The 14,357-nt window shown below is 43.6% G+C and overlaps 1 protein-coding gene and 1 non-coding gene across 4 annotated transcripts in view; both read right to left on the minus strand.

The window, feature by feature from the left end:
- Positions 1–1,664: 1,664 nt before the first annotated feature.
- LOC140395065 (homer protein homolog 3-like) overlaps positions 1,665–14,357 on the minus strand; it is a 92,923-nt gene continuing 80,230 nt past the window's right edge. For all 3 annotated transcript variants that reach the window (XM_072482426.1, XM_072482427.1, XM_072482424.1), the window contains 2 exons: positions 9,911–9,991; positions 1,665–9,506 (listed from right to left, as the gene is read on the minus strand). In XM_072482426.1, the coding sequence (XP_072338527.1) occupies positions 9,309–9,506; positions 9,911–9,991 (279 nt within the window). In that variant the 3' untranslated portion in view covers positions 1,665–9,308. The remainder of the gene's footprint in view (positions 9,507–9,910; positions 9,992–14,357) is intronic.
- On the minus strand, positions 2,754–2,947 carry LOC140395797 (U2 spliceosomal RNA). The gene has a single exon (XR_011936311.1). It is a non-coding gene; the product is annotated as a U2 spliceosomal RNA (small nuclear RNA).

Consider the following 14,357-nt stretch of genomic DNA (forward strand, 5'->3'; position numbering starts at 1 on the left):
CACCCTGAATAAACAGTGACTCTGTACAGTTACACAGTGAGTGATCCTCACCCTGAATAAACAGCGACTCTGTACAGTTACACAGTGAGTGACGCTCACCCAGAATAAACAGTGACTCTGTACAGTTACACAGTGAGTGATCCTTATCCTGAATAAACAGTGACTCTGTAGTTACAGTGAGGGATCCTCACCCTGAATAAACAGTGACTCTGTACAGTTGCACAGTGAGTGATCCTCACCCTGAATAAACAGCGACTCTGTACAGTTGACACAGTGAGTGACCGTTACCCTGAATAAACAGTGACTCTGTACAGTTACACAGTGAGTGATCCTTACCCTGAATAAACAGTGACTCTGTACAGTTACACAGTGAGTGACCCTGACCCTGAATAAACAGCGACTCTGTACAGTTACAGTGAGGGATCCTCACCCTGAATAAACAGTGACTCTGTAGTTACACAGTGAGTGATCCTTACCCTGAATAAACAGTGACTCTGTACAGTTACACAGTGAGTGATCCTCACCCTGAATAAACAGTGACTCTGTACAGTTACACAGTGAGTGATCCTTACCCTGAATAAAGTGACTCTGTATAGTTACACAGTGAGTGATCCTCACCCTGAATAAACAGTGACTCTGTACAGTTACACAGTGAGTGATCCTCACCCTGAATAAACAGTGACTCTGTACAGTTACAGTGAGTGACCCTCACCCTAAATAAACTGTCTCTGTACAGTTACACAGTGAGTGATCTTTATCCTGAATAAACAGTGTCTCTGTACAGTTAGAGTGAGGGATCCTTACCCTCAATAAAGTGACTCTGTACAGTTACAGTGATCTTTACCCTGAATAAAGTGACTCTGTACAGTTACAGAGTGATCTTTACTTTGAATAAACAGTGGATCTGTAGTTAAACAGGGAGTGATTCTTGACCTGAATAAACCGTGACTCTGTAATTACTGTATTTACCTGTAAGCTGAATAAACAGTTACTCTGTTCAGTTAGTTACGCTTACAGTGAATAAAGTGTCTGTGCAATTATGTACCGAGTGATTCTTACCCTGAATAAACAGTGCCTCTGTAGTTACTGCAATTATGTACTAGTGACTCTGTGCCAATTATTTAGTGATTCTTACCCTGAATAAACAATGCCTCTGTACAGTGACTCTGTGCAATTACATACAGAGTGATTCTTACCCTGAATAAACAATGCCTCTGTACAGTTAATCTGTGCAATTACATACAGAGTGATTCTTACCCTGAATAAACTATGCCTCTGTACAGTGACTCTGTGCAATTACGTACGGAGTGATTCTTACCCTGAATAAACAATGCCTCTGTACAGTGACTCTGTGCAATTACGTACGGAGTGATTCTTACCCTGAATAAACAATGCCTCTGTACAGTGACTCTGTGCAATTACGTACGGAGTGATTCTTACCCTGAATAAACAATGCCTCTGTACAGTGACACTTCGTGATCTTTACCAAACCAGACGATTGGCACCGGGCAGGAGGCCATTGAGCCCTTTGTGTCTGCAGTAACTCTCCAAATGAGAATTGTGATTTAATGCCTTACTCCTGCCTTTTCCCTGCACCCTGCTGAATATGACATTGATCTATAACATCAGAGCTTTGATGACAAAAGAAGCTGATGCTCGGACAGTTTCATTGTGAATTATATTTATTATTCTGAACAGACAAATACACATCTACAAATTCTCAATTCAGCGTTTAATAGACTTGTAGAGGATCAAATTATCAACAGTAACAAGTAACAGTAACAGCAAGTTCTATTCAAACTTGTAGTCTGAAGCTAAATGCTGAAATGATATTTTGTATTCTGTATATTGTGTATACTGCGTGCATAGATTACAGTGGGCATAGTTAAATACACTACCTACATCTTGCGTATGTAGTGTATATATACTGTCGGTGCTGCTGCCTAAAGTATGCATTCTACCTGCATATATACTGCAGATGTGCCATGTACACACTGCATATACGTTAGGTATAGGCTGGATATGAACTGTGCTATAAATGTGTGTCCTGATTATAAATTGCACAATTTAATAAATCTCTAATAGATTGACAAATTTCAATTTATTTTACACATATATCAAAGATCTTCTAGTGGTTGTATTGTGATTGTTTATTCTAATTATTTAAACTAGTAATAAATACCATATGAATTGCTTTAAAACAATCTTGAGAGTTTTAACACAAAGTGTGTGGTTTTAATCATTGGAGTGCAGCCTGATGGAATGCTCAATGACCTGGGCTCTGTCAAGGAGGCATCTCCTGGTCACTGTTGCTCTTTCTAGCCTGAGACCATGTGAGTTTATGGCTTCCCTGGTGATTTCACAACCTGCAATTCCATATTTGTGCAGTTTCTTGCTCATTTCAGCCTTTAAAACTGGTGCAGTGCCTTAACTGTGTGCGTGAATCCAACCTCCCAAGGTTTGTGAATAGGATTTATAGGATTCGGTGGAGGGACTGTAGTTTGGAGGGGAGGGAGAGGCTTTGTTTTGTTTCAGGATTATTTCTGCATTTTAAACAAATGCGAATTGTCATAATGTTCATCGTGATTGGATTTGCTCTAGCAAAATCTTTACCACTTCAGACAGCCAAATATTTTATTTACCAAATTACCAAATTTACATTTTATCTATTGCCATCTGGAACAACAGTGGTGTGAAAGATTCATGTGAGCTCTGAGCTCCAGGTGAATGGTGAAAGAGTGATTCTTAAAAAAAAAAATTCCATTCTTAAATGTTACAAAGCCAATGCGCAGTGTGGACAGGGCAAGTCCTTAATCCATCTCATTGCTTGCTCCAAAAACACAATTCAAATTGAATCCAATTCATGAATCCAATTTAAGAAAAGGCATCACACCTCATCTTGGGCTTGATCTGACGCTTGATCTTAGCCAAAAGGCCGAGAAGTGATTAATCATTTATTCCAACAGTGATTCTACACCAGCATGAGACATGATGAAGCTGCCTCTGATATCTCACACAAAGCCCCGTACATCACATCAGAGTCAAGCCAGGCACATGGAAGTAAAAACACAGATGTAAAATAGGCTTCCAACTCATTATTCAATCAATGGTATCACAATCCCAATCTAAACTCCACAGCAGGGCTCATTGGACAGAAATCAGGAGCAGGAATCCTGGCTGATTTCCCCTTTCTAGTTCAGGGCTCAATGGACAGTGATCAGGGGCAGGAACCTTGTCTGACTTTTAACCTCTCTGACTGAGATTACCAATGTGACTTGATAAACTCACAGAAACACTGACAATGTTCAAGATTAACATTTACTCAAGAGGTTTAAACAGAGACAAAGCTGGTGAGGCCACTTACGGAAATCAGACACTCAATCTAATCTATGTCTCACAGTTTTACCAGGAAATGTATTCCCTCTGATCCCCAGCAATGACTCTTGGATTACTGAGCTCACAGTCCTCATGCTCCAAAGAAAAAACACTGCACTTTGAAATAACAGTGCAACACATTGAGCTCCCTTAATGTAAATGTGTAGTTTGGTTATTACCTAATCAAATCTCAACTATAGCACACATTTAATGCTAATTAAATCTATATTCTCCACCAGATGAATTTACTAAGATTATAAATCTACCAGGGTACCGCCACCTATAAATAGGATGACAGAACCTTTGGGGATTGATTCATGACATGCAACACACACACCATCTCCGGCTGTGTGAATCAATAAAAATCTACAGTGAGCATAGCCTGACATGTAGTACCCAAGGACATTCAAAAGGTGTTTGATAAAGTGTCACATCATAGCCTTATTGCAAAATTAAATCCCATGGGATTAAAGGAACACCAACAGCATGGACAGGAAATAGACTAAAAGTCAGAAAGTAGGCAGTATTGGTGAGAGGTTGTTTTCCAGACTGGAGGGAGTGGTGTTCCTCAGGGCTCAGTGTTGGGATCACAGCTCTTTCTGATATACTTTAATGACCTGCACTTGGCTGCAAGGAGCATAATTTCAAATTTTGTAGATAATACAAAACTCAAATGTAGCAAACAGAAGAGGAGGAGAATAAACTTCAGGAGAATATTGACTGGTGAAATGGACAGATATTATAAAATTTAGTGCAGAGAAGTGTGAAGTATTACATTTTGGTAGGAAGGATGAGGAGAAGTAATATAAACTAAATGGCACAATTTTAAGCAAGATCTGGGAGATACAAACACAAATCTTTGAAGGTGGTAGGACAAGTTGAGTATAGTTACATAAAGTAAGGGATCTTGGGCTTAATAATTGGAGACATTCAGTAGAAAAGCAAGGAAGTTATACTGAACCTTCATAAATCACTGATTAAGCCTCAGTTGGGGTAATGTGTTCAATACTGAACGCTACACTTTAAAAAGGATCAAGGCTTTAGAGAGGGTGCAGAGATTTACTCAAATGGGTTGCAGAGATAAGAGACTTAAGTGACATGGAGAAGCTGGGATTGTTCTCTTTAGAGCAGGGAAAGTTATGGGGAGGTTTAATGGAAGTGTTCAAGGTCATGAAGAGTTTTGATAGAGTGGAAATACTCAACATGCCTGGCAGTATCCGTAGAGTGAGAAACAGAGTTAACATTTTGAGTTGAATATGACTTCTTCAGAGATTGAGTCATATTCGACTCAAAATGTTAGTTCCGTTTCTCTCTCTACAGATACAGATAGGCCTGCTGAGTATTTCCACCATTTTGTATCTTTATTTCAGATTTCCAGCATCTGCAATATTTTATTTTAATTTTAGCATGGATTTAAAGTGATCGGCAGAGATGAGGGATGCAATCTGACGGCCGTTTATGCCCGAACGGGGCTCGACGTGGCTGGGAGAAGCCGGAAGAGGCCTCCCCTGGGCTTCCCAACAGTCGCTGTGCCTCACGGGATTGAACCATATCTTGCGAGGTGTCGCAATCTGGGCGGGACCCAGTCTTGCTCGCTTAAGTGGGTTCTAAACCCACTTAAGCGAGCTGACACTGGATCAAACCGGCTCCCGGTCTCCCCAGGGAGACCACAGCCGGGTGCCGATTAGTACTGGTCCACGTGAACGCGGACCAGGCAGAATGGCACCTGGGGGGATCTCCCAGGTCATTGGAGGCACCTCGGTGGTCAGGCACAGGGTAGGACAGCAGCTTGGCTCTCCCCTTGGCACCCGGGCACCTTGGCACTGCCAGGCTGGCACGAGTCAGGGTGGCGCTGCCAAGGGTCAGGGCCTGAGGTGGCCATGCTCATGAAAGGAGGGGTGGGGGCGGAGGGTGAAGAGCAAGCATGAATCGGCCTCCGGAAAGTTGGGGATGGGGTTGAAGGATGGGGGTCCTGAAAGGGGGAGGGGCCCAAAAGGAGACGTGGGAAGGCCTGGATAAAGGGAGCCCTCAGTGACCCCCATAGCAGGGTATCCTCACTTGGGGGTGTGTGAGGTAGTGCCCATGTGTGTGGGGGCTGACATTGCCTGTAAATGGGAGGTGAGGGGGAGCCTCAAGCTCACTTAGAGATTCTAAGTGTGGGCTAGCCCAGAGAGAAACTCCCCAGGGCCCGAAAAAGTGACTAAGTTTGGTTAGATAGCGGTGGGGAAGACGCCAACACAATTGGCAGGAAACCCCAACCAAACCCATCTGAAATGACACTTAGAAACTTTTCCATTAGATCACCAGTATGTTCATATCATAGAATGGTGGTAACAGCACAAAAGGAGGACATTTGGCCCATCATATCTGTGCCGGCTCCCAAGAAGAGCAATTCAGTTGGTGCCGATCCTTTCTCTTCTCTGTAGCCCTGCAATATTTTTCCCTGCAGGCAATTAATTATCTGATCCCCTTTTGAAAGTCATCATTCAATCTGTCTCCACCACACTCGCAGGCAGTACATTCCAGAGCCTAACCACTTGCTGTGTGAAAATTATTTTCTCATGTCGCCTCTGGTTCTTTAGCCAATTACCTTGAAATTAGTGTCCTCTGGTTACCAACCCTTCGGCCATTTGGAAGTTTCTCCTCACCTGCTCTATCCAGATCCCTCATGATTTAGAATATCTCTCACTTTTTAAGAGCAAATTGCCAAGATCTGGAATATGCTGCCAGAAAGGGTGGTGGAAGCAGATTCAATAATAACTTTCAAAAAAGAATTGGATTAAAGGAGCAAACATTTGAAGCAAGGGAGAAGGGAGTAAGTGGATAACTCCTTCAATGAGACAGAGTGGGCTGAATGACCACTGTCTGCGATAAAATTCAATGATTCCAAGCAAAACCTCTCAATGAGCAGCCCTAAGGTAAATGTACCTTAGGGGTACATTTTCCAGATCCTCCCGCCACGGGAATCGTAGCGGGCAGGACGGAAAATTTGACGGATCATTTAAAAATTCGTTGACCTCAGGAAGGAACCTCCGGTGTCGGGGCGGGCGTGGCCTGATGTTAAAAAGATTAGTCACAGCCAATCAGCGCCATCTGTGTACCTATCAGTCAAAAACTTAAATCACAGTGAGGGGTATGGAATATATCGGAGTGTTACAGTGAGGGGGGTGGAATATATCGGAGTGTTACAGTGAGGGGTGTGGGATATATCAGTGTTACAGTGATGGGTGTAGGATATACTGGAGTGTTACAGTGAGGGGTGTGGGTTATAACAGAGTGTTACAGTGAGAGATGGGGAGTATGTCAGAGTGTTACAATGAGGGGTGTGGGGTATATCAGAGTGTTTCAGTGAGGGGTGTGGTGTAAATCAAAGTGTTGCAGTGAGGGTGCGGAGTATATCAGTGTTACAGTGAGGGGTGGAGCTTATATCAGATTGTTACAGTGAGGGGTGTGGGGTATATCAGAGTTTTACAATGAAGAGTGTGGAATATATCAGTTTTAGTGAGGGATGTGGGATACGTCAGGGTGTTACAGTGAGGAGTATGGGATATATCAGAGTGTTACAGTGAAGGGTGTGGGGTATATCAAAAGTGTTATAATGAGGGGTGTGGTGTATATCAGAGTGTTACAGTGAGGGGTGTGGTGTATATCAGAGTGTTACAGTGAGGGGTGGAGGTTATATCAGAGTGTTACAGTGAGGGGTGTGGTGTATATCAGAGTGTTACAGTGAGGGGTGTGGTGTATATCAGAGTGTTACAGTGAGGGTGCGGAGTGTATCAGAGTGTTACAGTGAGGGGTGGGGGTTATATCAGAGTGTTACAGTGAGGGGTATATCAGTGTTACAGTGAGGAGAGTAGTGTATATCAGAGTGTTACAGTGAGGGGTGGAGGTTATATCAGAGTGTTACAGTGAGGGGTGTGGTGTATATCAGAGTGTTACAGTGAGGGGTGGAGGTTATATCAGAGTGTTACAGTGAGGGGTGTGGTGTATATCAGAGTGTTACAGTGAGGGTGCGGAGTGTATCAGAGTGTTACAGTGAGGGGTGGGGGTTATATCAGAGTGTTACAGTGAGGGGTATATCAGTGTTACAGTGAGGAGAGTAGTGTATATCAGAGTGTTACAGTGAGGGTGCGGAGTGTATCAAAAGTGTTACAGTAAGGGGCGGGGAGTATATCAGAATGTTACAGTGAGGGCGGCATGTGGCGCAGTGGATAGCATTGGGATTGTGGCACTGAGGACCCGGGTTTGAATCCTGGCACTGGGTCACTGTCCGTGTGGAGTTTGCACATTCTCCCCGTGTCTGCGTGGGTTTCAACCCCACAACCCAAAGATGTGCAGGTTAGGTGGATTGGCCACGCTAAATTGCCCCTTAATTGTAAAAAAAAAAATTGGATATTCTAAATTTTAAATAAAGAATGTTACAGTGAGGGGTGCGGGATATATCAGAGTGTTACAGTGAGGGGTGGGGAGTATATAAGAATATTACTGTGAGGGGTGCGGGCTTGTAATGCAGAACAAGGCCAGCAACGCGGGTTCAATTCCCGTACTGGCCTTCCCGAACAGGCGCCGGAATGTGGCGACTAGGGGCTTTTCACAGTAACTTCATTTAAGCCTACTTGTAACAATAAGCGATTATTATTATATCAGAGTCTTACAGTGAGGGGTGGGGACTATATCAGAATGTTACAGTGAAGGGTGTGGGATATATCAGTGTTACGGTGAGGGGTTTGGGATGAGTTTGGGCGGCATGGTAGCACAGTGGTTAGCACTGTTGCTTTACAGCACCAGGGTCCCGGGTTGGGTCACTATCTGTGAGGAGTCTGCACGTTCTCCCTGTGTCTGCGTGGGTTTCCTCCGGATGCTCCGGTTTCCTCCCACAAGTCCCGAAAGACGTGCTGTTCGGTGAATTGGACATTCTGTATTCTCCTTCCGTGTACCCAAACAGGTGCCGGAATGTGGCGACTAGGGGCTTTTCGCAGTTATTTCATTTCATTGTTAATGTAAACATACTTGTGACTAAAGATTATTTTTATTATTATATTTCAAAGTGTTACAGTGATGGTTTGGGATATATCAGAGTTACAGTGATGGGTGTGGAGTATATCAGAGTGTTGCAGTGAGGGGTGTGGGGTACATCAGAGTGTTACAGTGAGGGCTGTTATATGCATCAGAGTGGTACAGTGAGGGGTATATCAGAGTGTTACAGTGAGGGATGTGGAGTATATCAAAGTGCTGTAATGAGGGGTGTGGAGTATAGCACAGAGTTACAGTGAAAAAGGTGAAGTATATCAGAGAGTTTTACAGTGAGGGATATTGAGTATATCAGAGTGTTACAGTGAGGGTTATGGTGTTTATCCGTGTGTTATAGTGAGGAGTGTGGGATATATCAAGAGTGTTTCAGAGTGGGTTATGAGTGTTTGAAAGTTACAGTGAGACAGGATCTTAATGGACTGTGGATGTTCCACTGGGGTTCGTTCATGTCTTGCAGAACAACGTATGTCCTGATATTGAGGTGAGGCCCAGTGCTCATGCTGAAAGGGCAGTGGTGCTTCCACCATTGATTTAATCTGCTTGATTCGATTGTAAATTTGAACGGAGAATTAGATAAACAGTTGAATGAAATAACTGTAGGGTTATGGGTGAATGCAGGGTAGTCAAGGCAATCAGAGAGTGAGGGATAAGCAGCAACTTTGGCTTTGTAGCTCCTGGACTTGGGTGAAATGCTGATTCACAGAGATAACCTGGAGCTCTGTTTTACTGCTGGGATCTTGTGTCCTCATCTGTCTCCTGGTTGAAATGGAAGTGAATGTAAATAAAGATGAGTGATAGGAACAGTGATAAAGCAATTGAAGAGATTGCTCTACACGAGGATGTCACAGGAAATCAAAGCAAAATGCAATGATTCTTCATCACTCCAAGGCCAGCCATATATTTCAAGACTTTTCCTCCTTCTCTGCAATTTTCGCTAAACCGTGTCGCAAATCATTCAATTCGTACAGCTTGACATCGAGGATATCCAGCAGCTTCCGGGCATCACACTGGATCCTCTCTCGATCATTCACACAGTCAACCAGTGTCTGCTCCACATCCTGTAATTGCTGTTCCAGATCAGCATTCCGATTCTCAACTTCCTGAAAAAAAAAGTCTCTCAGGTCAAATGAGATTTGATCAGTTGTAGCTCTGTCGAGGCCCACAGGCTGGCTCTGTTTCCTCACTGAATGTCTTGTTTTTATGATGCAGGACGACTGACACCATTGTTGCAAACTAATTTTATAAATCACACATTGTCACAACATGAACACACAACTGCAAGGCATCTGCAGCCTTGCTCCAAACATCTTGAACATGTGCTCTTCTGACCTTCAACTCGCAAGTCAGGTGACGCTTAAAAAGTACATAACGTAGCATATTGTATCTAACGCTGGAGTCCACTGTCGAGCTCTAATAAGGGAGCGAGCTGGATAAGGCATCAAATACAAACAGAACCCCGCCATCGCGCGCCCCCCCCTCCCTCCCCCAACCCCACCACCTGTACCTGCAGTCTGAGCAGTGCCTCTTCCCGGTCACTTTCTAAATCGTTCACGTCAGACTTCTGGGTTCTCAACATCTGGATTTCCTGAGAGAAACAAAAAGATCAGGTACATAGAGAGACCTTGGCACAGAAACACTTTACTGGGGGAGACCATGGCAACTGGGAGACCGCGGCATGGAGAGGTTGCAGCGTTGTTGGGGGGGGGGGGGTTGTTGGGGAGATGTGACACTGAGGTGGGTGGAGACCACGCTCCGATGCCAAACTCATAGGTTGAATGAATCTCATACCATTCCGGCTCGGGTCAGGTTTCTCTCTTGCTCAGCTCAGGACTCAAAACCACAAGACTGTCCTAGCTCACCACTGATGCACACAGTGAATGTGTTTAAACACCAGGAAACACAGCAGGGTTTGTAGAATGAGGCAGAATGTAATGCCCAAAGGCCTTTCAGCTCAGCTGGTTTGAGTTGGTGTTTATGCGAACATATGAATTAGGAGCAGGAGTAGGCTACTCGGCTCCTTGAGCCTGTTCCACCATTCAATAAGGTCATGACCGATATGATTATAACCTCAACTCCAAATCCCCGCTTACCCCCAATAATCTATCACCCCCTTGCCTATCAAGAATCTATCCATCGCTGCCTCAACAATATTCAAACACCCTACTTCCACCACTTTTTGAGGAACTGCGAAAAGTTCTCCTCAGCATAGTCTTAAACCCCTTATTTTTAAACAGTAACCCATAGTTCCAGATTCTCCCACAAGAGGAAACATCCTCTCCACATCCACCCTGTCAAGAATCCTCAGGTCTTTGTATGTTTCAATCAAGTCTCCGCTTACTCTTCTAAACTCCAGCAGATAGATACAAGTCGACCCTGTCCAACCCTTTTGTCATAAAACAAGCAGCTCATTCCAGGTATTAATCTAGTAAACCTTCTCGAAATTGTTTCCAATGCATTTACATCCTTTCTTAAATAAGGAGACCAATGCTGTTCTTGGAACTCCAGATGTGGTCTTACTAGTGCTCTGTACAACTGAAGCATAACCCCCCAATACTTTTGTAATCAATTCCCTTTGCAATAATAACATTCTATTAGCTTTCCTAATTGAACTTGCTGTACCTGCATACTAACCTCTTGCGATTCATGCACCAGAACACGCAGATCCCTCTGCATCTCAGAGCTCTGCAATCTCTCACCATTTAGATAATAAGCTTTTTTTATATTCTTCCTGCCAAAATGGACAATTTCACATTTTTCCCACATTATGATCACTTTGCCAGATCTTTGTCCACTCACTTAACCGGTCTATATCTTTTTTTAGCCTCCTTCTGTCGTCCTCTTCACAACTTACTTTTCTCATATCTTTGTGTCATGAGCAAATTTAGCAATTGGACAATTGGTCCCAGCATCCAGGTCATTTATATAAATTGTAAACAGTTGAGGGCCCAGCAGCGATCCCTGTGGGCAACTCAGTACATCCTGCCAACCAGGCAATGACCCATTCATGCCTACGGTTTCCTCAGCCAATCGTCCATCCATGCCAATATGTTAACCCCTCACCCCCACCCCAACATCCTGATCTTTCATTTTCCGCAATAACCTTTGATGTGGCACCATTTCAAATACCTTCTGGAAATCTAAGTATAGTGCATCCGCCGGTTCCCCTTTACCCACAGCACATACGACCTCTTCAAAGAATTCCAAAAAATTGGTGAAACATGATTTCCTTCCCACCAAACCACATTGACTGACTGGTTACCTTCAGTTTATCTATGACGTCTTTAATAATAGCTTCTAACATTTTGTCCACGACAGCTAATTGACCTGTAGTTTCCTGCTTTCTGACTCCCTTCATTCTTGTATTAAAGGAATTACTTTCACTATTTTCCTGTCTAATGGGAGCTTCCTGAATCTATGGAATTTTGGCAAATTAAAACCAATGCACCATCTATTTCCCCAGCCACTCCTTTTAAGACAAGGCTGAAAACCATCAGCACCCAGGGATTTGTCAGCCCGCAGCTCCAACAATTTGCTCAGCATCACTTCCTTGGTGATTGTAATTTTACAAAAAATACATTTAAAGTACCCAATAAATGTTTTTTCCCAATTAAGGGGCAATTTAGCATGGCCAATCCACCTACCCTGCACATCTTTGGGTTGTGGGAGTGAGACCCACGCAGACACGGGGAGAATGTGCAAACTCCATACAGACAATGACCTGGGGCCAGGACCAAACCCAGGTCCTCGTCGCCGTGAGGTAGCAGTGCTAACCACTGCGCCACGATTGTAATTTTCTTGAGTTCCTCTCTCCCTTCCTTTTCCTGATTTACAGCTATTTCTAGAATGTTACTGGTATCCTCTATAGTGAAGACCGATACAAAATATTTGTTCAATTCATCTGCCATCTCCTTATTTTACGTTATTCATTCCCTGGACTCACTTTTGAAAGGTCCAATGCTCACTTTGTTTACTCTTACCTTTTTAAAATGTATCTTTTAAAAAAAAATCTTTATATTTCTAGCTAGCTTTCTCTCATACTCTAAATTTTTGCTTCTTTATCAATTCATTCATCATTCTTTGCTGTTTTTTTATCTTCCGTCCAATCATCTGACCTGCCAACCATGTTTGTACAATTACATGCTGCTTCTTTAAGTTTGATTCCATCTTTAACTATTTTAGTCAACCACGGATGTTAGGTCCTTTCCTTGGAAAGTATCTATTCTGTGTATTTTGATATATCATTTACTCACCAACCCGCTCCATTCGCACAAAAGTAAGAAAACAGTAAAAAGACTGAACTCAGAACCATGAAATTCGTATCAGCTCAGCTTGCAACCTGTACTCCATTTGCAAAGTTGCACCCGGATCTATGTTTACATTCTTTGCTGCTGAGACTACAATACATTGGACTAGTTCGTCAATTAATTAATCAGCTGCTCTCCAGGAGAGCATGGTTATCCCTGCCTAGGGCTGGAAGAAACTTACTTTAGTTTATTAACTTAATTTGGTTGATTAACTTACTTTAAGTAAATAACGGTTGAATGCTAACTGCAGACCAGATTTTTAGAAAGATATTGATACTTATAACTTCCCACTCACCAAACTCGTACCAGCTCACTCTGTTTGCAATCTGCACTCCAGCACACAATGATGTCAGAGAAATGAGGTTATTACCCAGAGAGTGTCAGAGCAGTGAGGTTATTGCCTGTGACATTCAGTGATGTCAGAGCAGTGAGGTTATTGCCTGTGAGATTCAGCGATGTCAGAGTAGTGAGGTTATTAACCAAGAGTGTCAGTGATGTCAGAGCAGTGAGGTTATTACCCTGAGAGTGTCAGTGATGTCAGAGCAGTGAGGTTATTGTCCCGAGAGTGTCAGTGATGTCAGAGCAGTGAGGTTATTGCCCTGAGAGTGTCAGTGATGTCAGAGAAATGAGGTTATTACCCAGAGAGTGTCAGTGATGTCAGAGCAGTGAGGTTATTGCCCTGAGAGCGTCAATGCTGTCAGAGCAGTGAGGTTATTACCCTGAGAGTTTCAGTTATGTCAGAACAGTGAGGTTATTGTCCCGAGAGTTTTAGTGATGTCAGAGCAGTGAGGTTATTGTCCCGAGAGTGTCAGTGATATCAGTGCAGTGAGGTTATTTCCCCGAGAGTATCAGTGATGTCAGAGCAGTGAGGTTATTGTGCCGAGAGTTTCAGTGATGTCAGAGCAGTGAGGTTATTACCCCGAAAGTGTCAGTGATGTCAGTGCAGTGAGGTTTTTGTCCCGAGTGTCAGTGATGTCAGTGCAGTGAGGTTATTTCCCGAGAGTATCACTGATGTCAGAGCAGTGAGGTTATTTCCCGAGAGTTTCAGTGATGTCAGAGCAGTGAGGTTATTTCCCCGAGAGTTTCAGTAATGTCAGAGCAGTCAGGTTATTGCCCCGAGTGTCAGTGATGTCAGAGCCTGAGGTTATTACCCCGAGAGTGTCAGTGATGTCAGTGCAGTGAGGTTATTGTCCCGAGAGTTTCAGTGATGTCAGAGCAGTGAGGTTATTGCCCCGAGTGTCAGTGATGTCAGAGAAGTGAGGTTATTACCCTGAGAGTGTCAGTGATGTCAGAGCAGTGAGGTTATTGCCCCGAGTGTCAGTGAAGTGAGGTTATTACCCCGAGAGTTTCAGTAATGTCAGAGTAGTGAGATTATTTCCCCGAGAGTTTCAGTGATGTCAGACAGTGAGGTTATTTCCCGGAGAGTTTCAGTGATTTCAGAGCAGTGAGGTTATTACCCCGAGGGTTTCAGTGATGTCAAAGCAGTGAGGTTATTGTCCCGAGAGTGTCAGTGATGTCAAAGCAGTGAGGTTATTGTCCCGAGAGTGTCAGTGATGTCAGAGCAGTGAGGTTATTGTCCTGAGTGTCAGTGATGTCAGAGCAGTGAGGTTATTTTCCCCAGACTGTCGGTGATGTCAGAGCAGTGAG

Source organism: Scyliorhinus torazame, chromosome 18, assembly GCF_047496885.1.
Source record: "Scyliorhinus torazame isolate Kashiwa2021f chromosome 18, sScyTor2.1, whole genome shotgun sequence".
Classification (NCBI taxonomy): domain Eukaryota; kingdom Metazoa; phylum Chordata; class Chondrichthyes; order Carcharhiniformes; family Scyliorhinidae; genus Scyliorhinus; species Scyliorhinus torazame.